The sequence below is a fragment of the Dama dama genome, chromosome 5 (genome assembly GCF_033118175.1).
Source record: "Dama dama isolate Ldn47 chromosome 5, ASM3311817v1, whole genome shotgun sequence".
Lineage (NCBI taxonomy): Eukaryota > Metazoa > Chordata > Mammalia > Artiodactyla > Cervidae > Dama > Dama dama.
Window position 1 is genome coordinate 78,868,309 of NC_083685.1, and position 26,898 is coordinate 78,895,206.

Sequence of the window (26,898 nt, forward strand, 5' to 3'; positions counted from 1 at the left end):
GGTGGAGTGGAGGAGAGGGGAGGTTGGGGCAGTCAGTGAGGGAGCCTCTTGCCGTATTCTCATTGAAGATGGGTATCCCTCATTCTCCGGAACAGCACCAGGAAGGGAGAGGGGGTTCTCTCGTGAAAGCTCAATGTGACCCGTGTTAGCGAGCTGGTTTTGGGTCTTGAGACAAGAGTCTGTTTCTTCTTTGAGAGTGCCACAGCTGAGGCCTGGGAATGGATCCTGCTTGCAAAATCCCAGCTGGGACATGAGCACCTGTCCCTCTGGGAGAAGCAAGGCTGAGATGGATTTGCCACTCTGGTTTGCAGTCAGCAGGACGCCCCTCTTGTCAAGGATTGCTCCAGGCCCCCGAGCCAGCCAGGACCCGGTAGGGTGGGCCCAGCTGGGGGACCAGGTGGAGCCAAGCTCCGTACATCTCTTGGATTTCTCTAATATTGCTCTAAGGAATCACCTCGACTAACGCAACTGCCTCTCTTAACCCAATAAACCCCGTGTGTGAGTTCTCTTCACCCCCTCGCCTCCACTTCCCTTCCAGCACTGACCCAGCCATTGCTGGCCTGCCGGAGCCAGAGGCCACTAACAGTGTGAAGGAGAGCTACTCACGACTAATTCAACTGGGTTGAGGGGTCCCAGCAAAGCGAGGCTCCTCTGAGAGCAGGGTGGGCTGATGGACCCAAGACCGTGGGGGCTGAAGGTGGCTCAGCCCTTGTGGAGTCAGATGACACGGGGCTCAGACAGCTGCCAGTGCCTCTTCCCTCCCTGCCGGAACCGGCGGGGCAGGGCTCCCTCCGCCTGCGCCCCCACCCTCCTCTGCAGAGCTTCCCTGCTGGTGGAGGGAGGTGAGGCTGCTCGCAGCCCAGCCTCCCGCAACCAGCTTTAGGACTCGGAAGGATGGAACAGACCGGAGAGTAGGGCTGACCACTCGCCCGTGGCCGCCCCAGAGCACACACACAGTCTGTGCCCAGCGGAGATGACCCTCAGCCCTTTAGCACTGTCCGTGGAAGGAGGGGCCCAGGCTCCCAGTCAGTTCGGGGAGAATCAACCAGCAAGTCTGTGAATCCCGGGCCTGTTCTCATTTTCTAGAACCAAAGCTGATTATTATTAGTTGTGTATGTTTTTATAAGTGTCCTGACCTTGAGTCTTTTGTACATAATATGATTTAAGTAGAAATTTGCAGTTTTAGTTATGGACAGTCACTGATGGTTGTCTCCTAAAGACAGACATTTTTGAACATTTAGCTTTGAAAACAGACTCTTAACCAGAAAAGGCAGCGCTAGTCACTCTGCAGTTCACCATTCCAGCTGCAAACCCAGCGTGACCACATCTGCTGACCCCATTTTCCACCATTGCCTCAAGAATTCTACCATAGTATATTGAATCAGCAAATTAGCAAGCCAGCAAAATGAGCTACAGAGCTGCCTTCTTTCTCCCCGGCATCAAGCTTGGCTCAGATGTCACAGCTCAGGCTGTGACCCCAGTCAGCCGTTAGCCTGGCCACTTTCAAACATCCTCAGTAGCCCAATGTAGTCATCCTTTGAAAATGCTAGCTAAAAAGTTAAGAGTAAACCATGTGCCTGCCTGACATTTCTTCTTTCTCCTCCCACCCCACCTTATGTTCTCTTCCGGACATCCTCGACCTCCGGTGCCCTGCAGAGCATACCTGGATGTCCAGGCAAGACTGGGCGAAGTTTCTGAGTGGCCCTTTGTTTAGGTGATGTCATCAGACCTGTTCCCCCACCAGCCTCACTCCCCATCCCAACCAGAGATGGCTCACTTCGGATCGAGGGTTGACTACATCTCATCATCTCACGAATCTGCTGTAATATAAGACAACAGCTTTTAAATGTGTATATATCCCATGATTTTGGTTTTGTTTTGTTTTTGTTTTTCTTGATGGTTTCCCTCCCTCTTCTCTCTTCCCCCTTCTCCTTTTAAATCTCTTTGAATCACATTTGGTAGTGATTTTGACTTAGTCCAGTAGTCATATAGCTTTAATATCTAGTTAAAAGTTAACCATAGTATAATTGTTATATTAAGGTATTATTTTTTTCTTAAAACAATTTTTTTTGCTTCTTTAATTCTGTTCTCACTTTTCAAGGATGCTGAGATGGTTCTATTACTCTGAATATTTTGGTATCGATTCTGAGACTGTATGAATTTTCAGGCGGAATGTGAGCACACACAGAAGCGAGGTTGTGAGGTGCTGAGCGGGAGGTGGGCATCAACTTTCTACTCTGCGTTGTGTAAGAAGTGAGATGTAGTAGGCTAATGAACAGACTCTATAGCGGTTCTTTTTTTGTGGCGTCTCTTTGTTAACCTAAGTATATCTATTTTCGGCAATAAGGTAAGGACGACAATGTTTTGCGTGTCCTCCTTTTCTATAAGTGCTTTTTTTCTGTTGAAAGAGGTGATATTATAAGGTTTTTTGCAATTGTGAATTCTAAAAAAGAAATGTTGTAAATACAATTCCATTAACTACATAGAAACTATTAAGAAAGAGAGAATCAAAAATATTTTTGTGAGGGAGTCGGTCCCAGGCAGTTTGATGCTGTGTGGGTGGAGGAGGGGAGGGACGGTAACTGAGTCAGTGACTGAGGCGGTGAACACCCAGCTGCCAGGCCGACCCCGAGACAGGTTAGAACACTGTTTAGCTCCTCTTGTCTGTGTGATAGACCTAAGAACTGTATTAGTGTCATACCAGCATATTAACCTCTCGTCTGTGCACAGCTTCCAACGTTACCGTCTAGTTAGATTTTTATTTAAAATATGAAAAACTGCTTTTCCCAAGACGTTTTTTAAAAACAAAGCTACAATTTTAATATTTAACATATTTAATGTTTCAAAGCACACCTGTTTGGCTTGGGTGGGGAGGGGTGGGGGGACATTCTTTTTCAGTCTTAATTTTTAAATATTTGATCATTTTCTATTGTCCAATCATTTCAGCACCTCCAAAGGTCCCTAGGACACTTTGCCTCTCTTCTCCCCTGTCCCCCCAGCCGCCCCCCAGCTCCGGGGGCCCATGGGCCAGGAGTGGATAAGCCTGCATTAATGAAATCTTTTCTCCATTCACTTTCTATTTACCAATTAGGAAAGCAACCTTTTCGTTTATATATTTTTTTTAATACCTCAGTGCTGCAAGTATCACCAGAGAGGCTATGAAAGAATTTTTTTTTTAATTTATTGTAGATGTAAACAGAATTTTAAAAAATAAAAAGTATAAACATCGCTGCACTGTGACTGGTGGGAAAAACTGACCGTTTCCTGTTTGCACATGTTTAACATTTGGCTGTTATAATATATGGTCCTCGGTTGGGGAAAGATACTTATGATGAAGGATATTTTTTAATTTAACTTTTTTTTAATATTGGTAATAGGTCGGCAACAGCAACTATAGAAGTACAACTCAATAGATGGCATTAAAACATATTGTAGTGTGGATATATATTTTTTCTTTTTTAAAATGTGATATTGACGTTTTATTAATATTTTTTAAATTGTTACGTTTATAAATTTGGTACTTAAGGCACAGCCAGTATGAGACACTGAATGCGACATTTATTATAAAGAGCTGCTGCACTCCTATTTTTATAAATTTTACTAACAAAGTAGACTAATGTAGACATTCACAGACATGGTAGGGTAAAAGCATCCTCAAGCAAAAGGCTCCAAAATGCTAACTCAGAAAGAAAGAAAAAAAGCCTTTTTCAATTCTAATTAAATAGCAACATCTTTTTTTTTTTTTTTAATCATGTCCTTTGTTTTTTCCAATAAAATGTTAGGTTGTTTGGTGAAGGTTTGTTTTTTTGTTTGTTTTTCTTTCTTTTTTTTTTATTTCCAAACAACCAGATTAAGTAAAATGCTGGGCGCTTTTAAAATATCAAAACTTGTTCAAGTAATAAAATAACAAAATAGAAGTTTTATTTTGAAAAAAAAAGAGACAATAAATTCCCAGAAATTCAGTGTCTAGACTAGGGAATTTAATTACTATTTTGTCCATGTTGGTGATGTACTGTACTACCCTTCCTTTCTCTGCATCCCCCATCACCTCATAGAAGACTCTCTGTTGATCATTGTCTGTTAATAATGTATAAAATGGCTATCTTGTAAGCGTGTTGTCCTGGTACTAGTGTAGTGACTTTTTTTCTCCTCTTTCTTCTAGTACATATTGATAGGTATAACATAATTAAGGTTTAAAAAAATTAGACATAGTTATTCAGATTTAGGACCAGTAAGGATAGAACTTTCTCTTATTTATGAAAAAAAAAAAATGCTAATAATTTTGGGGCAGTTTTTTCCTTTCATTTTTTTTTTTTCAATTTCAAGTTTTCATTTTATTTTTGCTGATCTGATGTGGTTTCAACTAACCCAAGGTCTCACAATGTTCAGATGCCGGTAGACTCTACGGCGTTTTGTAGATTCCCACCCCGCCCCCCCCCCCCAGCTGTGAAGGGGTGTGCCATACTACCTTAAATGCTAATGCTAGATATGCAAAACTGGATTTTTTTAATTTATTTTTTAAAAGAGGGAGGCATGGTATATTAAAATGATTTTACTAAGAGAAAAAAATATTTTTTTAAGAATGCTCAGAAGAAATTGATAATCTGTGTGAATATGTTTTAGATGTTTATAATACCTTTTGAAGAGACCCAGTAGCCCATAGCACAAATCTCGTGGAAATCTGATATGTTTTAATGTGGCTACCTAGGTTAAGGTTCACGTTAGTCCCCCACTCATCTAGAAGTCCATTTTGAAAGATTTTTGTAAATTATTTTAGCACTGATGTTCAGCCTTGTCTTTGTTTCAGTTAAGCTCAGTGGCGAACATGGGAACCACCTTCCGCCTTCCCTGGGGGAGAAACCCTCTTGGCTGATGGCTTTTCCCCAGGATCACAAAGCAGCCACCGGGTGACTTTCTGGCTTCTAGATCCATCTGCCTGGGGCCCCCAAACTCCTCTCCTCCCACTCGGAGGAGAGTGGGCACATAAGCTCCTGGACCGATTTCTGGTTCTCCCTGGACGTGGAGCTGACGGGGATGACCGAGTTCTGGGTCTCCTCTCCAGGAGCTTGCTCACACCTGGTCTGTGGCCTTCCTCACACCCACTGGGAAAACCAGACAGCCTCACTCTATCCCAGTCGCTCATGGGCTTGATTCAAACGAAGTCCCAGCAGGCCTTTGCGTTTCTCTCCTTCATAACCTTCATCTTGATTTGAACGCGTAGCTTGGACTTTAAGGTAGCATGGCTCTATTGCTGTCAATTTAATGTTTCACTGCACAGCAGTTCACAGCCAATGAATGTTACACACATCTTGCTAGACTAGTATAAAAATCATTGGGTAATTGTTGGTTCTAATGACCTGAAAGGTGTTCAGTTTTTGTTTTCAATTTTGTTTTGGATTTGTTTCTTGGGTTTTTTTGATTTTTTCTTTTCTTGGATTCTTTTTCATTTGGGGATTTTGGGGGAAAAAAATTTTTTTTTTTTTTTTTTTTGTTCCAAATAGAAAAACAAAACCTATTTTGATCTTTAGTGCAAACGAGGGCTAGGGACTTAGCCACCACCACCCACCCACACTGCTTCATTCTGCCATTCACTCACTGCAGCATAATCAAGAATAAAGCAATATAGTTTACTACATTTTTTTTATTGAAGGTCAGCCATGCTTTCTGTATTATATTGCATATGAAATTGTTTACAAAAGAAACACTAACTCATACTTCTCTCTTATCGGTTGGGAGTGGCTCACAGGGACAGAGGGAGGCTGGGGGGTTGGGTGGGGGAGGGAAGAATGTTTTTCTTTCTTGAATGTGCTTCACCAGCCCGGCTATCTTCCAAGGAAGGCTGAAGCAGGGTGGCGGGTTGAGGGCGGGGGAGGGGGCAGAGGGACAGATGCAGGCAAGCACATGGGAGAGAGACACTGGCGGGCTCCCCCCACCCCTCTCCGCCCGGCCCCCCACTCCAAACAAAAAGAAGCAGAAGTCAGCTCAGCCCAGTCCTGAGCACAGACACTACACAAGGAGATGCTGTACGTTAAGCAATACTTTAATACTGTAATGTTTGTTTTCTTTCTTTTTTTTTTTTAACCAAAAAAAAAAAAAGTAAGTAAACTAAAACAAAAATATAAACATAAAAACCCACCCCTCTGGGGAAGCAACCTGAATCCAAACACTTGGCTATCAAATAATCAGAATGTATTGTCTCGGATAGGAGTTTGTTTCTAGGAGGCAGGGGCACGCAGAGGGGCGGGGGATGGAGACTGAGAGACAAAAGTTTCCAGAGCCTTCCAGAAGGCTCTCTGCTACTGTATTCTGTACATACTGTACCATCCTGTGTGGAATCTGTGAGTGTCCTTTGAGTAGCGTGGGCTAGCCAATCTGCCGTTCATGGTGTGTTGTAAACTCGGAATTCCATATGTAATAGGATGCAAGTCTAAGCGTTTCATGTGGACATCAATGTATCTAAATAAAACTTTCCCTAGCACTGTGGCTGACCTCACCCTTACTTTTATACTTTAGTATGAAACTGATGACAACTTTGGTAGTGAGTATTTTTTTTATATATATACATATATATGTATCTATATATATATATATCTCAAGCATCTTTCAGGTCTTTGTGTGTGGCTTTCTTAAAGCCCTGTTGTAAAAAATTACTATGTGGATGGCAGTCTCTCACATCACAGATGTGGAAAGTATAATTTTATATTTGTATTTTCAAATAAATAAGTTTGTGAAAGGTTTCCATCCTCTACTGTGGTCCAGAAATCAATGTGTTTGTCTGACAAAAATAAAATAAAATAAACTGTTTTGAACAGAGTTGTTTGATGTTCTTTCACGTGTGGACGGGAAGATCCTCTGGAGTAGGAAATGGCAACCCATTCCAGTATTCTTGCCTGGAAAATTCCATAGACAGAGGAGCCTAGCGGGCTCCAGTCCATGGGGCCACAAAGAGTTGGACACCATTGAGTATAAAATACATGTGTGGGGGAGGGGAGCTGGTGATTGATTTGGGGAGGGTGTCACTGGTCACACCTGCCTCCTGTCACCCTGATCTTGGGTGGCCTCAGCCTGCAACTGCTTGAAGCAAGGCTTAGATTCCCAGCCAGAGACTGAGGCCTGGTCACGGTGGTGAAAGCGCCGGATCCTATCCACTAGACCCAGTGGTCAGTGACAAGGGCCCTGGCCCTTCGGCTTTACAGAAAAGAATTTTCACAAAGATGGAAGGTAGTGTAGCAAGTATAGTATTTATTAAGAGGGGAAACAGCACAGTACGTTTGGATAGACACATGAGGGGACTCCGGGAGAGTGAGTCTCTTGAGTCGCATCCTCATGGCAGTTTGAATCACTATTGTTGCAAGAAGGGGGACCCTTTCCAGGGCCCGAAACTGGGCTCTTGTCTAACACTCAGAAATGAATTGTCTGAGGAGACACATGTGCTGACAAAGCAAGAGATTTCATTGGGAAAGGGCACCCGGGTGGAGAGCAGGAGAGTGAGGGAACCCAGGAGAACAGCTCTGTCTCATGGCCTGCAGTCTCGGGTTTTATGGTGATGGGATTAGTTTCCGGGTTGTCTTGAGCCGATCATTCTGACTCAGAGTCCTTCCTGGTGGCGCAGCCTTGCCCAGCCAAGATGGATGCCAGAGAGGAGGATTCTGGGAGGTGGTTGGACATGTGGTGTCTCCTTTTGACCTTTCCAGAACTCTTCCAGTTGGTGGTGGCTTATTAGTTCCGTGTTCCTTATCAGGACCTCCTGTCATAAAACAACTCATGCAAATGGTTACTATGGTGCCTGGCCAGGGTGGGCGGTTTCAGTCAGTGTGCTTCCCCTGACACTATTATGGTGTATTTCTTGCGGGTTTCCTCTAGCCAATCATTCTAATCTGCCTGGTTCACAGTCCATATTTGGTATTTCTCAGGATCCTCCCACATGTACCTAAACATCTCTTAGCTGAGATGGGTCCTACCGCAGGTGCAACTGGGTGGAGCATCCGTTTACATTGCTCCCCTTCCGGCGTGCAAGGAGCCTTTTCTGTTCAAGTGTGGTGGTGGAGGCGGGGGGAGGAGCGGTCCTCCTGACTTTGGGAATGAGAGTTACGTGGCCTGGGGAGGGCCCAGCCTTTTCCCTTAGTTGTCCTGCTCTTCTCTTCCTGGAGTTTGAGTCAATAGAGAATGAATCTCCAATTGCTTTACCCTGAGGGGGCCCATCTGCCTCCTACCTGCCCTCAACATGGTCACAGTGCCTCCAGCATAGAAGCAGCCCTCTCCCTGTCCCCAGGGAGCTTGTGGAACTTTCGTGTCTCTGTGTGTGTGTGTGTGTGTGTGTGTGGTGATTATTTTATTTTATTGAAGCATTGTTGATTTACAATGTTGTGTTACTTTCTGCTGTATAGACTCATATATGTGTGTGTGTGTATCTTTTCCATTGTGCAACTATTTTATGAAGTGATAAGAAAACATTGTAGTGGAAGAGCAGGTAGAGAGCACCTCAAAACCCATGGGTGAGCAGGAAATAAGCACCGTGGTCCTGTGACATCGCAGGACCCAGACGGTGGAAGTGTGCAGGGGCAGTTGAGGTGGCTCCCTCACACCGTTGAGGTGGCTGGCCTCAACGCGTTCTCAGCTGCCTGCAGGAGAAGGCAGTGAACCAACTTCTCTGACTCTTGAGTAGGGAGTGAAGAAACCTTGCGTTTGCCCTCGAGGAGTTCAGAGTTTTGCCTAATGAAATGAATGTTGTAGAATCAGAAAGTTAGAGATGTAGAAATAGATACTTCTCATGGTTGAGAGAAAACAGAATTGAGATGTAGTTTGTTGAGGGCAAGTCCCAAGACCTGGTGGTAGCAGTCAAGGATGATCTAAACCAGATCTGAGCCAGAGGGATTTCTTGGCTTTTAAGGTGATTGGGAAGCAATGAAGTACAGGTTTGTAGCTGCTTCCTCAAGACCTTGAGTATAAGCCATAGTCCCCAGGGCATGTCTTCTGTGGGTCCCTGTTCTAATTTCCTGTCTCCTGTTTATTCCAGCTTTTTCATATGGACATTTCTGCTACACCAAGTGCTGGAAAAAGATGGTAGAAGGTTCCCCTCTTTATTTAAGCCTGGAGACAGGAGAGTTTGGTATCTAGCCCACCTCTTGTGTGTCCAAAGGCAGAGTGTCAGCATTCTGCAGTGTTTAGTTATACTGAGGACAGGAGAGAAGGAAAATATTACATAAACCCTGCTGTCCCACAGAAATGGAAGACCTATAAGAGCATATTTGAGAAATGCCTTTCTAGAATTCTGAGAGGAATGGGCCAAAGACATGGAAAAGGTCATTTTCTCAGATCATTTTTGATTGCTCAGCCCAAAACTAGTCCAGAAGCCTTAAGGAGAGAGTGGGAAGCAGGAGCACCAACTGTCCACGTTTTCCTCTTCAACGAGGGCAGGTGATTTGGGTGTGGTCCTACTACTGCTGAATGGCAGAACTGAGAACCCAGGACATCCTGCCCCTGGGCTCAAACCTGGTAACAAAGGTCAGTTATCAATGTTGAGTATGCCTGGTTGGCAGTGGGGTGGGAGAGGGGCCCTCTGAGGGTCCACCTGAGCCCATGAACTGTACCCCAAAAGAGGCAGAAAAATATCAGTCACAGAGAAAACCAAACTTCAGGGAGGAATAGAAAAATACATAGAATAGAAAGCTAAGTGAAAACTTGGAAAAATAAGAAATACCACTGTTAAGATAAATACAAGTATAATAAGCAAAGTAAGGAATTTGGTCAAGGGAATCCATCATTATCTAATAAATGAGAATGGATTGAATTTGCTATGATTACACAGCAGAGGGATGTGTTTAGAAAAGCAAAACCTGGCAATGTGCCATAATGGAAACTCACTTAAATGATAAAGAAAGATGAAATCAAAGGGGCAGCAAAGGGAAAATAGGCAAATGCAAACAAAAGAGGGCAAGAGTTGAAATGTCAATATTAGACAAGGGTGGTATTTAACTTTGAAAGCACTCAACGAGATATTCTGTAATGATAAAAGACTATTTAAAGAATTGAGGAATTACCTGTCGATTTAGTGGTTAGGACTCTGAGCTTTCACTGTCAAGGTGATTTTTAGTACACCTTTCTCAGAACTAGACATTTTTAATAGACAAAAATAAAGACATGGAGGAATAATGCAATTAGCAAAAGATCACATGACCTATATAGCATCTTTTTTAAAAATGTACATTTTTGTTGTATATCCATATGTACAACAATCAATACTTGGCCAAAATAATAAGTATTGTTATTTTTAGTTAATTGGGAACAATAATTACTAATACTAATATTAATTAACTTTAAAAAGTAGCAATTTTATAGTCTATATTCCTTTATCATAATCCAATAAAATTAGAAACAAAGTAAGGCTGTAACCATTATAGTTCCACAGTAATTAAGAAGCACAATTCCATACATCCCATCCTTGGGTCAAGGAGGAAAATTAAAGAAAACATAGCCTGTCTAGAAAGCAGCAAAAAGCACACATTATACATGAACCTATAACATACAGCAAAAGCTGTACTCGGGAAAATGCATAGCTTTAAAATGCCTTCAATAGAAAAACTGTATATTGTTATTCATCATAACCTAGCAAAAAGCCCCTAAAAACTAGAATGATGCAACTGATAGAAGCTGAAAGCTATAAAATAGAAAACAACAAAGGTATAGAGGGGATAAATAACTCCAAAAGTTGGTTATTTCCTAACACTAATAAAATAGACAAATCATCCTAAATAAGAGAGAAAAGAGCAAAAATAAATAACACAGGGAACAAGAAAGGAAACCACAAGTAACAGAAAAGAATGCTTATTGACAACAAACCTAAAAATTGATGAATTCAAAAATTTCCTATCTGCTGTAAAATTACTGAAACTTGTGAGAAGTGGAAAGTCAAAACAAATTTATTACCAAGAAGGTATCAAAAAGGTAATTAAAGATATAATGTTGAAATATGGACTAGGTACAAATGGGTTTACAAATGAGTTTCATCTAACTAATAATTCCAATGTTCTTGAACCATTTAAGAAGATTTTAAAAATATGAAAAGCTCTTCTATCTGTTTTATAAAGCTAACATAGCTTTGATGTCAAAACCCAATATGGATGTAAGACCAAAAATACATCTACAGACTTAGGAGCTCAGATGCAAAAATTCTAAATACAGTGTTATCAAAGAAAATCCAGCAAAACATCAAGAGAGTAATATACTATGATCAAGTACACTTTATTTCAAGGTTGTAAGATATTTCAATATCAAGAAAGCTATCAGCATAATCTGTTACATTGGCAAGATAAAGGAGAAAAAATATAATCATAACAGTATGCTCACAGAGTATTTGAAAATATAATGGTTATTCCTAATAAAACTTTGGAAAGTGGAAACAGAATATATAAGATTATCTACTCAACCAAACAGCAACTATCCTCAGCAGTGAAACACCAAACCTACTTCAATTAAAATAAGACACTTGTAGAGATGCTGCTATCACTATCAGTTCAGTTCAGTCGCTCAGTCGTGTCCGACTCTTTGCAACCCCATGGATTGCAGCACAACAGGCCTCCCTGTCCATCACCAACTCCCGGAGTCCACCCAAACCCATGCCCATCGAGTCAGTGATGCCATCCAGCCATCTCATCTTCTGTCATCGCCTTCTCCTCCTGCCCCCAATCCCTCCCAGCATCAGGGTCTTTTCCAATGAGTCAACTCTTTGCATGAGGTGGCCAAAGTACTGGAGTTTCATCTTCAGCATCAGTCCTTCCAATGAACACCCAGGACTGATCTCCTTTAGGATGGACTGGTTGGATCTCCTTGCAGACCAAGGGACTCTCAAGAGTCTTCTCCAACAACATAGTTCAAAACCATCAATTTTTCAGTGCTCAGCTTTCTTCACAGTCCAACTCTCACATCCATACATGACCACTGGAAAAACCATAGCCTTGACCAGACGGACCTTTGTTGGCAAAGTAATGTCTCTGCTTTTTAATATGCTATCTAGGTTGGTCATAACTTTCCTTCCAAGGAGTAAGTGTCTTTTAATTTCATGGCTGCAGTCACCATCTGCAGTGATTTTGGAGTCCAAAAAAATAAATCCAGCCACTGTTTCCACTGTCTCCCCATCTATTTCCCATGAGGTGATGGGACCAGATGCCATGATCTTAGTTTCCTGAATGTTAAGCTTTAAGCCAACATTTTCACTCTCCTCTTTCACTTTCATCAAGAGGCTCTTTAGTTCTTTGCTTTCTGCCATAAGGGTGGTGTCATCTGCATATCTGAGGTTATTGATATTTCTCCCGGCAATCTTGATTCCAGCTTGTGCTTCATCCAGGCCAGCGTTTCTCATGATGTACTCTGCATGTAAGTTAAATAAGCAGGGTGACAATATACAGCCTTGACATACTCCTTTCCCGATTTGGAACCAGTCTGTTGTTCCATGTCCAGTTCTAACTGTTGCTTCCTGACCTGCATACAGATTTCTCAAGAGGCAGGTCAGGTGGCCTGGTATTTCCATCTCTTTTATAATTTTCCACAGTTTATTGTGATCCACACAGTCGAAGGCTTTGGCATAGTCAATAAAGCAGAAATAGATGTTTTTCTGGAATTCTCTTGTTTTTTTGATGATCCAGCGGATATTGGCAATTTGATCTCTGGTTCCTCTGCCTTTTCTAAAGCCAGCTTGAACATCTGGAAGTTCACGGTTCACATATTGCTGAAGCCTGGCTTGGAGAATTTTGAGCATTACTTTACTAGCGTGTGAGATGAGTGCAATTGTGCGGTAGTTTGAGCATTCCTTGGGATTGCCTTTCTTAGGGACTGGAATGAAGACTGACCTTTTCCAGTCCTGTGGCCACTGCTGAGTTTTCCAAATTTAACTATTTAATATTATCTTAGAGGATCTAGAGAAAACAATAATATAAGAAAGTCATATAAACATTAGGAGGAAAAGATAAAGATATGACTGTATTCCTAGAAATTTCAAGAGATTCCAGTTTTTAAAAAATACATAAAAATTGCTACTGAGATTGGTATAAAACTTTGGTAAGGTGACTGGCTACAAGATAAATATACAAAAATCAGTTGAACATCTATCCAGTAATAAGTACCTGATGTTGAAAATAAAAATATATATTTAGGGGTAAATTATATAAGAAAAGAATATAATCTATAATAAGCAAATTATAAAATACTATTAAAGACCATAAGACAAGATCTGAAAAAATGGAAAGATCACATTCTTGAATGGAGAGATATAAAACATCAGTGCTCCCCAATTTTATATATAGTGTACTGAAAACACAATTATAAAAACCATTACAGAATTTTTAACTGTTTAAATAAATCTTCAAAATACAAAAAAGAGTAAATGACCCTCAAATAGCAAGAAAAGTATTTAAAAGGATAATAAATGTTATCTGTATTACTGGATGTCAAGATTACCTAAATCACTTTAGTCTCATCAGTGTGGCAAAAGTATAGAAAAAATAAAATAGATTAGTGAAATAGAATTAATAATCCAGAAATAGATCTTGTATATAGAAGAATTTAATAGCATATGATAAATGTAATGAGTAGTTTAATTTTGTTGAAAAAGGATAGGTTACATAATATAGAGTACAAACACAACTGGCTTTTCAATGAAGGAAAAATAGAAGTTGATTCCCAACCTACATTATTCATAAAAATAAATTCCAGATGGATTAAGGATTTAAATGTAAAATTTGAAAAAAGATTCTTGCCAAAAAATCTGCATCATTCATGCATCATCTAGGGGTTTTTTAACCTAAAATCCAAAAGCCGTGGAAGAAAATATATTATAAAAACCTTTAACACTAAAAAAAACCCTAAACTTTACATGTGATAAAGAAATTTAAAGTAGACCAATGACAGATTTGAGAAAAAAACATTTTTTCCCAATGTAGGGGACAAAGATTAGTATACATAGAGTTCTTATGAACTGATAGGACAAAGGCAACCCAACAGATAAACGGGTAAAGGACAGGAATGGGTGATTTGTGGAAGAGTCAGTCCAAATGGCTCAACCTACAAAGCATGTGAAAACATGCTCAAAATCACAAATAAAATGGGAAATGAAAATAAGCGACACTCATTAGTCTGATAGAAAATGCATGGAGCTATAGTACCTATTGGAAAAGACCCTGATGCTGGGAAAGACAGGACAAAAGGAGAAGGGGGCGACAGAGGATGAAATGGTTAGATGGCATCACTGACGTGGTGGACATGAGTCTGAGCAAACTCTGGGAGACAGTGAGGGACAGTGAAGCCTGGCGTGCTGCAGTCCATGGGGTTGCAAAGAGTCGGACACAATTTAGTGACTGAACCGCAGCAATATAGTACCTACTGCTATAAAATAAGGGCTTCCCTGGTGGCTCAGATGGTTAAGAATCCACCTGCAATGTGGGAGACCTGGGTTCAGTCCCTGGGTTGGGAAGATACCCTGGAGAAGGAACAGCTACCACTCCAGTATGCTGGCCTGAAGAATTCCATGGACTGTATAGTCCATGGGGTTGCAAAGAGTGGGACACGACTGAGTGACTTTCACTTAGGGCGCTAAAAAGCTGCTGCTTTATATCGTCGCTTTATACAGCTGCTAAAATGTCGTGTTTAGTCTTTTTGGAAAGCTTGTACAGCCATCACAGGGATCTTGAGGAATATTTCCCATGTCTTCCTCAAGAGGACCATGGAGACTGACCAGCCAGAAGTGCATTTTTAATAGCTCTCCCAGCTTCTCTGGGCTCCTCTGGTGGCTCAGTGGTAAAGAATCCACCTTCAATGCAGGAGACTGCCTGCAATGTGGGAGACGGAGATGTGGGTTCGATCCCTAGGTCAGGAGGATGCCCTGGAGAAGAAAATGGCAACCCACTCCAATATCCTTGCCTGAGAAATCCTGAAACACCCACAACTTCTCTCCTCATCGTCCCTTTCAAAATCTTGTAATGTAGAGAAATGACTATATATTATTTCTGAATGTTTTATATTCTGCCTTCCCTTAAGAAGAAAGTTAACTTTCCCCATCTCTGCTCTTACATTATATATCTCTGCTCTTACTATATAATATTATAAAAACACTTTCGCCAAGGTTCTCTTTTTATATTTTAGTTAATGTGTTTGCTTATTTTTGGCTGTGCTGGGTCTTAGTTTCTCAGTTGCTGCTCAGGCTTTTCTCTAGCCGTGGAGCGCGAGGGCCGCTCTCTAGTTACGATGTGTAGGCATTGCAGTGGCTTCTCTTGTTGTGAAGCACAGACTCTAAGTGCTCGGGCGTCAGTAGCTGGGTTGCGAGGCCTCAGTAGCTGTCCCCCACCCCCGCCCCCGGGCTCCAGAGCACACGCTCAATAGTTGTGGCTCACAGGCTCAGCTGTCCCTCAGCACATGGGATCTTCCTGCACTGAGGATCAAACCTGCATCTCCGACACCGGCAGGGGAATTGTTTTCCACTGAGCCAGCAGGGAAGCCCTCTCGAAGATTCTTATCACTTCCAATCAATTTTTCTTTGACGGTCAGAACTGATTACATAATAGCTAGACGACTCATCATCTCTACATCCTAAAAGAAAGTGAAAGTGTGTCCGACACTTAGTCGTGTCCGATTCTTTGCGACCCTATGGACTGTAGCCTACCAGGCTCCTCGGTCCATGGAATTTTCCAGGCAAGAGTACTGGAGTGGGTTGCCACTGCCTTCTCCAGGGGATCTTCCCGACCCAGGGATCGAACCCAGGTCTCCCGCATTGCAGGCAGACACTTTACCATCTGAGCCACCTGGGAAGTAAGATTTAAATTGTCGAGCAAGTCGAAAGCAATAGTCAGAATAGATGCCTCTTTGAGGGGGTCCGTTATCTGCCGATGCGCTCCAGCAACTCTCCGAAGGTGGCTGGGGGTCAGAGCGCCCCCGCTGGGGAGAGGAAGAGGCTTGGAGTTGCACCAAGCCGCCAGGCTCTCTGGCTGCCCTTGCCACCTCTCCCGCAGGTCTCTGGTTAATTGCTGTGACATGTCAGCAGGCACTCTCTGAGGAAAGAGCAGGCGAGCCAGCCCACAGCATCCCAGCTTAGCAATCATCGCTGATTAAAAACTAGTTACAGAGCAATGAAGATGGAATCCTGCATTAACCAAATGACCCTGTCCATGGCCAAGCCCAGATAGATGGCAGTGATTATGAGAGCATCACTTACAACGTCGGCAAACGTTAACGGCTGTTTGAGTTTCCAGGAGATTTACGGGGTAGTGACAGCATTTGGCTGGTTGGGACTGGAGCTCTGTTTCCTGCCCAGACCTTCCTGTGTGTTTATGGGTTCCTGTGGCCTCACGGCTTAGAATGGCCTAGCTCTGCTGAGCTTTTACACAAGCTGAACGCTGGCTTGTGTAAAGTTGCAATTTATCATATTGCCAGTTTTCACAGAATCTGAATTAGTTCAGCTACACTTAATGCTGAAACTATCCTGAATGTAATTTAATCTTTCTTTAGTGATTCAAAAGGCGCTCTGACGTCTTGCACTAATCAGAGTCATGGCTATGAATATCAGAACTTGATATTGAAGAAATGTAAAAATGCCCACGAAAGAATTAGGTGAAGGAGATTATGGAAAACAGCATGTGTGGCTATTTCTGTGAGAGCATAGGAAGGATGGTGTGTGTCCGGGGTCTGTGGAAGCGTGGTGTCAGGAAGTCTAACCCGACTAAGGTTGACGTCACCACGGTCAATGCATGACCGTATAAAAAGCTAGCCTTTCTTCTGAGCTCCCGCCTGTTCCCACACCCTCCAAGGAGCATGGCATCTTTGCCAGCCTGGGTCTCAGCTGTGCAGATTTGGAATGAGGAGAGAACTGTCCTGCCCAAGACAGGAGCCCCCTTCACAGACAAAAGAGAAATGAACTGATGTGTGAAGGGAGGGGTGGGGAGAAAGACAAGAGCCTGCAAGAGCTGGGATTAGAAGGAAAAAGAAGAGAGCCGTAATTGTGAAGTGCATGTGTGTGTGTGTGTGTGTGTGTGTGTGTGTGTAGTGTGTCTATATCTGTGTGAGTGTGTAAGAAATTGGACAACAGTACCTCCCTCGTTAGGTTGCTATAAGATCTACTCAGCCTTCCAAGCTCGCTCTCTCTCTCAAGAAAATTTAAATAGAATCATCATTTGGAATTTTTTGAAACACTTTGGGAAAGATTTAAATTGTCTTCCGTAAGTTTTGACTATAGATATTTCCTTGAACACACCCCCAAGGGGAAACAGGGGCAAGAAGTCAGAAGCGAGAAGGTCTGGTTTGTAAAGGCTGTAAAGCCGGGCCCCTTGGGGCCGGAGGCCGTCCTCGCAGTGCCCGCAGAGGTGGGGCCCGGCTGGGCCAGCCTGGGAATTCAGCCTGAGAGCTCCTTGAGCCGTCCCCTCTGCCTGCTGTCCTCGCTACTCCAGGCCCGGGAGGACACGGAGGTGCCGCGTGTAGGGGCAGGATGGCGGGGCCGTGGCAGCGCCCTCGGGACGGAGACATGCATGAACTGCTGCCGCTCTGCGTCCTGGGGGCCGCTGCTTTTACCTCTGTCTGGCGTCCTTTTCTTCTCCACTGGGAAGTGAGGCCGTGTGTCCCAGCTGGGGCTGCAACAGTCAGGCAGCTGGTGTGGGGTTCTGGGGGCAGCTGACGGTTCAGGGCTCCGTTACCGAAGGTCCCAGTGGTCCCAGCTCTACGGAACTGCAGGCCAGAGTGAATCTCTTTCTTTGCCAGAGCCCAACTCCTACCCCTGCTCCAGCCCCGCCTGCCCACTCCCACACCGATCAGTGGTGTGCGGGCCCCAAGGCTTCCCAGCCCACAGGGTGTGCCAGGCTCTGCTGCGCCCCGGAGACCTGCCCCGATGCCCTCCCCCTGGTGACCTCTCACCTGCACCTCTGCCAGAGCCGCCAGTGACCCCTCCCTGTCCACCCCTCAACAGCTGCCCGAGTGGGCACGCAGCACTATAACCCTGACCTTGTCCCTGCTCCTCAAACATGTTACTGCCCTTTCCGATGCCCTCCAAGAGGTTGTCATGTGGGTATTTGGGAAATCTGTGGGCCATCCTGGTGGTCACGGGGCACCACTGCCCCTTAGCAAACAGGGCCAGAGCTATGGATGCCGGGATGTGTAGGACAGTCCCGCATAAGGATGACTTGACCTGGGTCCCACACAAGGTGGGTGCGGCCTCGAAGGGGCCCCCAGGATATCCATGTAGATGAGAAACCAATCCGCAGTTATGTGGGACTTTGGTCTACTTTTATTTAACAATCCGCTCCAAGTATGTTTTGCAGAATTTCAACTCACAGCTTTGGCAGGAAGGTAACGACTGTGCAATGAAGAGGAGAGCATGCTTTGCTTCATTCAGAAGGTTACCAACTGATCCACCAATTCAGAGAACCGAGCCATCGAAGGCCAGTCATCAACCGGGCAGTCTACATTTATAGTCACCTTCACAGTGACTACACGTGTAAGTGCATCTGACCGCTTGGTTATGTCCTCTGCCGTAGTCATCCCCAAATGTTTATATATAAAATTACATCACTGTTTTATAAATCACTTACCTTACAGTTCTCTTTTATAAATTGAGCATTTTATTGAAGGTTTTTGAAAGCATATATGTACAGCAACTGTATGATCTGAAGTTCTTTTTCAGACTAAAGGAGGCAACGTTTTATACAAGGGGATGGGGAGTCTAGGTGCGGGACAGCTTTCACCAACAATTGCAGTAAAGATCATATCTAAAAGAAGCAAAGGATGTGTGTGAATGGGTCAGTTTGATGAATTTGTCATTCGATGAGGTGGTTATGGGGCGTGTTGCTATGATGATAACTGTCCGGCCTTCCTGAAGTGCTGGCAAAGGAGGGAATCAAGATCTCTCCGGAGGGTTGCTCAGTAGTGAAGAATCCGCCTGCCACTGCAGGAGACGCAAGAGATGCAGATTCGATCCCTGGGTTGGGAAGATCCCCTGGAGTAGGAAATGGCAACCCACTCCAGTATTCTTGCCTGGAGAATCCCATAGACAGAGGAGCCTGGTGGGCTACAGTCCAAGGAGGTCACAAAGAGTCAGACAGAACTGAGCGTACACCCACAGTTAGCAAACCTTGATGTCCTATTCACATTGATCAATCCCCCACCTAAAGTTCTGTAGTACATCACCATCAGCTTATCCCGTTGCTTAAAATTCCTCCACCTTTTGCCTCGAGGGTATTGAGTCCAATCTCCCTCGTCTATTACAATAGTCTTGGCTCAGTTTCAATAGTCTTGAATAAAGTCTTCCTTGCTCAAAAAAAAAAATCTCTCTGGAAGAGTTAAACTAGAAACGATGGCTAGGCAGAGAAACGCACCATTTAGTCATGAAAGCAGAGACCCAAGGACTCTGCTTGGGTCTCCGAGCCACAGTTCGTCTCATGAGGAAAGGAAGTCTCACACAGTAAACTTCAAGTGTTGTAGCCACAGGCAGGGAATCTGTAAGGTGGCAGCGATGCAGGGCTCTGCACCCAGGTGTTTCTAGATTCTCATCCTGCAGAGAGACGAGTGAGCCATCCTTCCTTAGTTGTCACGGGTAAACATCAGCTCCGACCATCCCCACTTGCTCGGACTGAGCAAGTGCCAGGCAACCTTCTGATTGTAATCTGGCCCCCAGGTAGTCCTCGATGACGTCCATGAGCTGGCCCTCTGCAACTGTGCCTCCATTTGAGTGCTCGGTGAGGGGGCAGAGAGGGGTCCATCGGGGTGCTGGGGACCCCAGGTATGCAGCTCTGAGAGCCCGGGACGGGGGTGAATTCCCCAAGACGACACCTGTCTCGCTGTGAGGGCTGCCTGCTCCCAGCCCCAGAGCCCCAGCTCGTACACGCCCTCTTACTGAGGGCGGTGCTCGCTTCTACCTCTGTGTGTGGGTTACACGTCCATTTCTCTCCCCACCTCTGGGCAAGTGCCATGACTTCTCTGAGTTTTCCAGTCCCAGCAACTGGAAACCTCCCAGCCCAGCTGTGAACAGTTCTGGACGCATGCTGGACCCAGCGTGAAATCTGGGGATTGGATGGATCAATGGACCACCTGGCCATTTAGCCCACTCATGGTCACGGAGCTCTGAAGCATTTCCTGCTGCCTTCAGGGCCCGCTGATGGTTTCCATGCCTGCAGCCCTCTCTTGGTTCTCCCCAGTGGGGAGGACCTTTGAGACTGTCCAGTCCTACATCCTGTACCACGCAGGCCTCAGATGCAGCTATTCTTGGGTCTCAAAAGCCAGCTTTGTGACCTTGGGCAAGTTACTGAGCCTCCCAGCACCCCCTCAGCTCCTTCTTCTGTGAAATAGCAATCATGCCACCAACTGTATCAGAGATGGAGTGGGTGTGTCTATAGCTCACAAGCTTTGGTGTAGATATTTTTCAGAATCTTCCACTGAATGGCCCCCAACTACAAACTCCTCCTGCCCCACTGCTCCCTCACCTCCGTCCTGCGCCCTCACCGGGACCCCTATAGCTATGCTCCTGCGAAGAATCAAAGGGCTCCTTTATTCGCCTCTCTCCTCCCCGTCTCCCCTCCCAGGAGCCTCCAAGATGAACCAACTCCGCCTTCAGTTCAGGAAGCGAGGCTAGACCTCCATCTGGAGCATGAAGGGATGTGAGCTCCGCACAAAGGAGACCCCTCCCTGCAGCCTGCTCCCCACCCCGCCCGCTTCCACCCACACGGCAGCTGGCTTCCAGGGGAATCAAGTGACAGCCAGACTCCAAGGAACCGAGCAGATGAGACCAGTTCTGCGGGGTGGTCCAGCGGGACGGAGAAGCCCCACGGCCTAGGAGCCCATGGGGGGTGGGGGGGGGGGTGGCAGATAACCCACCGAGGGACAGACAGTCCGGGGACAGCCATCTGCCCCTCTGCTAAAACAGGCCCTGACCACCATCTCCGGGTTCCCGGCTCCCCTTAGCCTTCTGGAAGCTGCAGATGACCTCCGTCGTGGTCATTCTGCACCCTAGGGAGTCTGCCCCCTCGGGGCCTCCTTTCACCTTGGCCCCTAGTGGCTCCATCCTGCCCTCCTGCCCATCTGCCCTCTCCCCGCGCCTGACTCCTGCGGTGTCCCAAGTACGCCCTGCAGGGCCCGCTCTGTGTCCTGTGGCTCAGGTGGTCTCCTCTGCCTGCAGCACCCTCTCTCTGCAGTGCCCTCTGCCCCGACTCACCTCCTCATCCCTCTCTGCGCTGCTCTAAGTCCTGGCCTCCAGGAAGCCTTCTAGAAGGAATGGCTAGTGGGACTTCCCTGGTGGTCCAGAGGTCAAAACTCCACAGTTCCAGTACAGGGGCTGGGGGTTCGATCCCTGGCCAGAGAACTAAAATCCCACATGCTGTCCAGAGTGGCTAAAAAATTAAAAAATAAAAAAACAGAAACGTGGTTTAGAAGGAATGGCTGAGTGCCCCCGTCCCGGGCCCCCACAGTTCCCTTCTGTGACGGCACTGAGCCTACAGCCCTGAAACGGCTGACCTGTCTGAGCTCTTGGACGGCATCATGGCATGTGTCTTCCTCGTTTTTTTGTTTTTGTTTTTTCTTGGGCTGCGCTGGGTCTTGCTTGTGACCTGCAGGCTTTCACTAGTTACGGAACCTGGCCTTAGTTGCCCTGCTGCATGTGGAATCTTAATTCCCTGACCAGGGATCGAATTTGCATCCCTGGCACCGGAAGGCAGATTCTTAACCACTGGACCACCAGCAAAGTCCCATGTGTGTTCTGTTCCTGAGTCTCAAACTCTAGCACAAAGCCTGGCCACTTGCTACTTTTTTTAAGATTCTACTTAGGAATTCCCTGCTGGTCCCATGGTTAAGACTCCTCAGGTTCCACTGCAAGGAGCACAGGTTCAATCTCTGGTCAGGGAGCTAAGATCCCACATGCCACACAGTGTGACCAAATAAATAAATACATTCTTACATAAATAAAACCCAAAAACTCTGCTGTTCAGTACACCACAAATACATGTTGAATTGAACCGAATTTGGTAGAAGCTTCATTGTTTTTCCTAAACAAATCTCACCAGATTAAGATTATATTGGAATTTATGTATTGGTGGATCATGCCTATGCAATTTGATTTTTTCTTTTTGGGGATAATAGTTTTATTGAGATATAATTCATATACCACCCAATTCACCTATTTAAAGTGTATAATTCAATGGTTTTTAGTGTCTTCACAGAGTTATGCAATGACTACCATGACCAATCTTAGAACACTTTTCATTATCCCAAAAAGAGACGGCATACCCATTAGCAGTCACTCCCATTTAGCCCCTCACTCCATCCCCTGGCTACCACTAAGCTAGTTTCTGTCTCTATGTATTCGTCTGTTCCAGAAGTTTCTTATAAATGGAATCATACAATACATGCTCTTCTGGCTGGCTTCTTCCACTTAGCACAATATTTTCCAGGTTCATTCACATTGTAAGGCGTGTCAGTACTTCATTCCTTTTTCTTATCAAATTATATTCCATTGTATGGATACACCAAATTTTTATTTATCTGTTCGTCTGCTGATGGACATCTGGGTTGTTTCCACATTTGAGAGCTATTATAAATGGCTTGCTTTTTTTGAACGCTAAAGATATTTTTTTAATCTTAACGTCAGACTCACAAAAACAGTTTTGCGAGACTAGGACAAAGAACTTTTTTCGGACTTGCCTGGTGGCTCAGTGGATTAGAATCCACCTGCCAGTGAGGGTCCCACCCCAGGTCTGGGGAGATTCCTCGAACCACAGAGCAACCAAGCCCGAGCCACAACTACCGAGCCTGTGCTCTGGAGCCCTCGGACGGCAAATGCTGAGCCTGTGTGCTGAAACCACTGCAGCCCGAGCACCTAGAGCCTATCTCTGCAACAAGAGAAGCCAACGCAATGAGAAGCCCATGCACCACTCCTAGGGAGTTGCTCCCACTCTCCACAACCTGAGAAAGCCCGTGCAAATCAGTTAAGGCCCAGTGCAGCCAAAACGGAATAATTTAACTAATTAAAAAATAACTTTTTTAGAGAAACCACTGCAAGGAGAAGATCACACACCACAAATAGAGTAGCCTCTGCTCACCGCAACTAGAGAAAGCCTGCACACAGTTATGGAGAACCAGCACAGCCAAAAATAATTAATCAAATAAAACTTAAACTTTATGTAAAATAAAAATTTTAAAAACATTGCTACTAGAAAAGTTAAAATTGCATATGTGACTCATAAAGAGAATAAAATAAATAACATTTTCCCTTCGACCGTATGAGAATGAATGGCTAGCATCATGTCCCATCACTACTAGCAGCCCCCTGGGCATACACACAAACACACAATCCTTTAGCACAAATTCCCCACAACAATGACACTCTCCTACGTAATCATAAAACAACCATTAAATTAGGATATTAACATTGATTTATTTCTACCAGACAATCCAAGTTTCACCAGTGGTCCCAATTAATGTCCTGTATTGCAAAAGATGAATCTAGGACCATGCATTGCATGTGTCCTGTTTCATTGGTCTCCTTCCTGACCTTGACACTGTGGAAGATTATGGGCAAGTTGTTTTGAAGAGTCCCTCAATTTGGGTTTTCTGATGCTTCATGATTCATTTCAGGCAACACCTTTTAAGAAGAATTTCACATTAAGTAATGCTGTTTCCAAAATCACTGCAGATGGTGATTGCAGCCATGAAATTAAAATACATTGCTCCTTGGAAGGAAAGTTATAACCAACCTAGACAGCATATTAAGGAGCAGAGACATTACTTTGCCAACTTTGTTGGCATCACCAACACAACTGACATGAGTTTGGGTAAACTCCAGGAGTTGGTGATGGACAGGGAGGCCTGGCATGCTGCGGTTCATGGGGTCGCAAAGAGTCGGACATGACTAAGCGAATGAACTGAACTTGAACTGAACAGAATGCTATGTTTTCTAATGTATCCTATCAGGTGACAGAAAATTTCTAATCATCCTGTTACCATTGTGGTTGTTCAGTCACTCAGTCATGTCTGACTCTTTGCAACCCCATGGACTGCAGCATAGCAGGCTTCCCTGTCCTTCACTGTCTCCCAGATTTTGCTCAGATTCATGTCCATTGGGTTGGTGATGCTATCCAAACATCTCATCCTCTGCTGCCCTCTTCTCCTGCCTTCAGTCTTTCCCTGCATCAGGACCTTTTCCAGTGAGTCAGCTCTTTACATCAGGTGGCCAAAGTATTAGAGCTTCAGCATCAGTTCTTCCAATGAATATTCAGAGTTGACTTCCCTCAGGATTGACTGGTTTGATCTCCTTGCAGTCCAAGGGACTCTCAAAAGTGTTCTCCAGATCCACAGTTCAAAAGCATCAATTCTTTAGCACTCAACCCTCTTGATAGTTCAACTCTCACGTCTCTACATGACTACTGGAAAAACCATAGCTTTGACTATATGAACCTTTGTCTCCAAAGTGATGTCTCTGTGTTTTAATACGTGCTGTCTAGGTTTCTCATAGCTTTCTTTTCAAGGAGCAAATGTCTTTTAATTTCATGACTGCAGTCACTGTCCACAGTGATTTTGGAGCCCAAGAAAATAAAATGTGTCACTCTTCCCATTTTTTACCCATCCATTTTCCATGAAGTGATGGGACTGAGTACCATGATCTTAGTTTTTTGAATGTTGAGTTTTAAGCCAACTTTATCACTCTCCTCTTTCACCTTCATCAAGAGGCTCTTCAGTAGGAACTTAAGAGTTTTCTCTTAAGTTTTTAAGAGAAGTTTTAGAAAAGGCAGAGGTTTTAGAAAAGGCAGAGGATCGCTTCTCGGGCTTTTGGCTAAGATCAAGTATAGAAAAGGCAGAGGAACCAGAGATCAAATTGCCAACATCCGCTGGATCATTGAAAAAGCAAAAGAATTCCAGAAAAACATCTATTTATGCTTTATTGATTACGCCAAAGCCTTTGACTATGTGGATCAGAATAAACTGTGGAAAATTCGGAAAGAGATGGGAATACCAGACCACTTGACCTGCCTCTTGAGAAAACTGTATGCAGGTCAGGAAGCAACAGTTAGAACTGGACATGGAACAACAGACTGGTTCCAAATCAGGAAAGGAGTACGTCAAGGCTGTATATTACCACCCCACTTATTTAACTTATATGCAGAGTACATCATGAGAAACGCTGGGCTGGATGAAGCTGGAATCAAGATTGCCAGGAGAAATGTGAATAACCTCAGATATGCAGGTGACACCACCCTTATGGCAGAAAGTGAAGAAGAACTAAAGAGCCTCTTGATGAAAGTGAAAGAGGAGAGTGGAAAAGTTGGCTTAAGGCTCAACATTCAGAAAACTAAGATCATGGCATCCGGTCCCATCACCTCATGGGAAATAGATGGGGAAACAGTGGCTGACAATTTTTCTGGGCTCCAAAATCACTGCAGATGATAACTGCAGCCATGAAATTAAAAGACGTTTGCTCTTTGGAAGAAAAGTTATGACCAACCTAGACAGAATATGAAAAAGCAGAGACATCACTTTGTCAGCAAAGGTCCATCTAGTCAAGGCTATGGTTTTTCCAGTGGTCATGTATGGATGTGAGAGTTGGACCATAAAGAAAGCTGAGTGCTGAAGAATTGATGCTTTTGAACTGTGGCGTTGGAGAAGGCTCTTGAGAGTCCCTTGGACTGCAAGGTGATTCAACCAGTCCATCCTAAAGGAGAATCAGTCCTGGGAATTCATTGGTAGGACTGATGCTGAAGCTGAAACTCTAATACTTTGGCCACCTGATGTGAAGAGCTGACTCATTGGAAAAGATCCTGATGCTGGGAAAGATTGAAGGCAGGAGGAGAAGGGGACAACAGAGGATGAGATGGTTGGATGGCATCATTGACTCAATGGACATGGGTTTGGGTGGACTCCAGGAGTTGGTGATGGACAGGGAGGCCTGGCATGCTGCGGTTCATGGGGTCGCAAAGAGTCGGACCCGACTGAGCGACTGAACTGAACTGAACTGAACTAAGAGTTTTCTGCTCTTTCTTTGCTTTCTGCCATTAGAGTGGCATCATCTGCATATCTGAGGTTATTGATATTTCTCCTGGCAATCTTGATTCCAACTTATGGTTCATACAGCCTGGCATTTTGCGTGATGTACTCTGTATATAAGTTAAATAAGCAGGATGACAATATACAGCCTTGACTGAGTCCTTTCCTAATTTTGAACCAGTTCATTATTTTATGGATTAGTTTTTAAATTTTTATAATTGTAAAAAATATTTACAAGGTTGCAAAGTCACATTCACAAAGCAAGTTATCCTAAAAGAAATCGTGAAATTTCAATCTATTACAATTCGAGAAACTCCTAAACATGCTCAGAGTAGTGTAGGCACCAGAATATTCAAGTTCTGTGATATCAAGACTCTGGGCCAATTCTTGGTTATTCATATGAAAGTGTTCTATAATTAGAATAGAGGCTTGATGCTATAACAAAGACCCTAAAATAGCAATAACATAGACTTCACACTTAATATTCCAGTGAGCTCTCTGGGGCTGATGTGTTGGCTCTGGGGTGCTCCTTTCACCTTTCTGCTATGGAACCCTCAACACTGACTCCTATCTTGCGATCTGGACGGCTTCCCAGAGCCTGTCTCGTGGCGGCCAGCAAGGAGAGAGGAAGCCATGTCTCATCAAGGGCAGGACCTGGAAGTTTCACACACTACTTATATTTGTATCCTGACCAGTTAGCTTCATGGAACACTGAGAAATGTATTATTTTGCTAGAAAATTTCAGGGTTTAATTACTAAGGAAGAAAGTACAGGGTGAAATCCCTGTGACATCCTCCAAATAATAAGCCATCACATAACCCAAGCATCTCTGCTGGCAAGTCTTTCACCCTGATAATGCTTTTTAAAGTTTGGGATGAAATTAAGTCGCTGACCAGGAATATAGGC

The 26,898-nt window shown here is 44.3% G+C and overlaps 1 protein-coding gene across 7 annotated transcripts in view; it reads left to right on the plus strand.

Annotated features, from left to right (window-relative positions):
- MSI2 (musashi RNA binding protein 2) overlaps nucleotides 1–6,809 on the plus strand; it is a 401,974-nt gene extending 395,165 nt beyond the window's left edge. For all 7 annotated transcript variants that reach the window (XM_061142598.1, XM_061142599.1, XM_061142601.1 and 4 more), the window contains one exon: nucleotides 1,657–6,809. Coding sequence is in view for 2 of the 7 variants with exons in the window: in XM_061142605.1 (XP_060998588.1) it covers nucleotides 1,657–1,718 (62 nt within the window). In the remaining 5 variants the exon portion in view is untranslated. The remainder of the gene's footprint in view (nucleotides 1–1,656) is intronic.
- The last annotated feature ends 20,089 nt before the right edge of the window (nucleotides 6,810–26,898 follow it).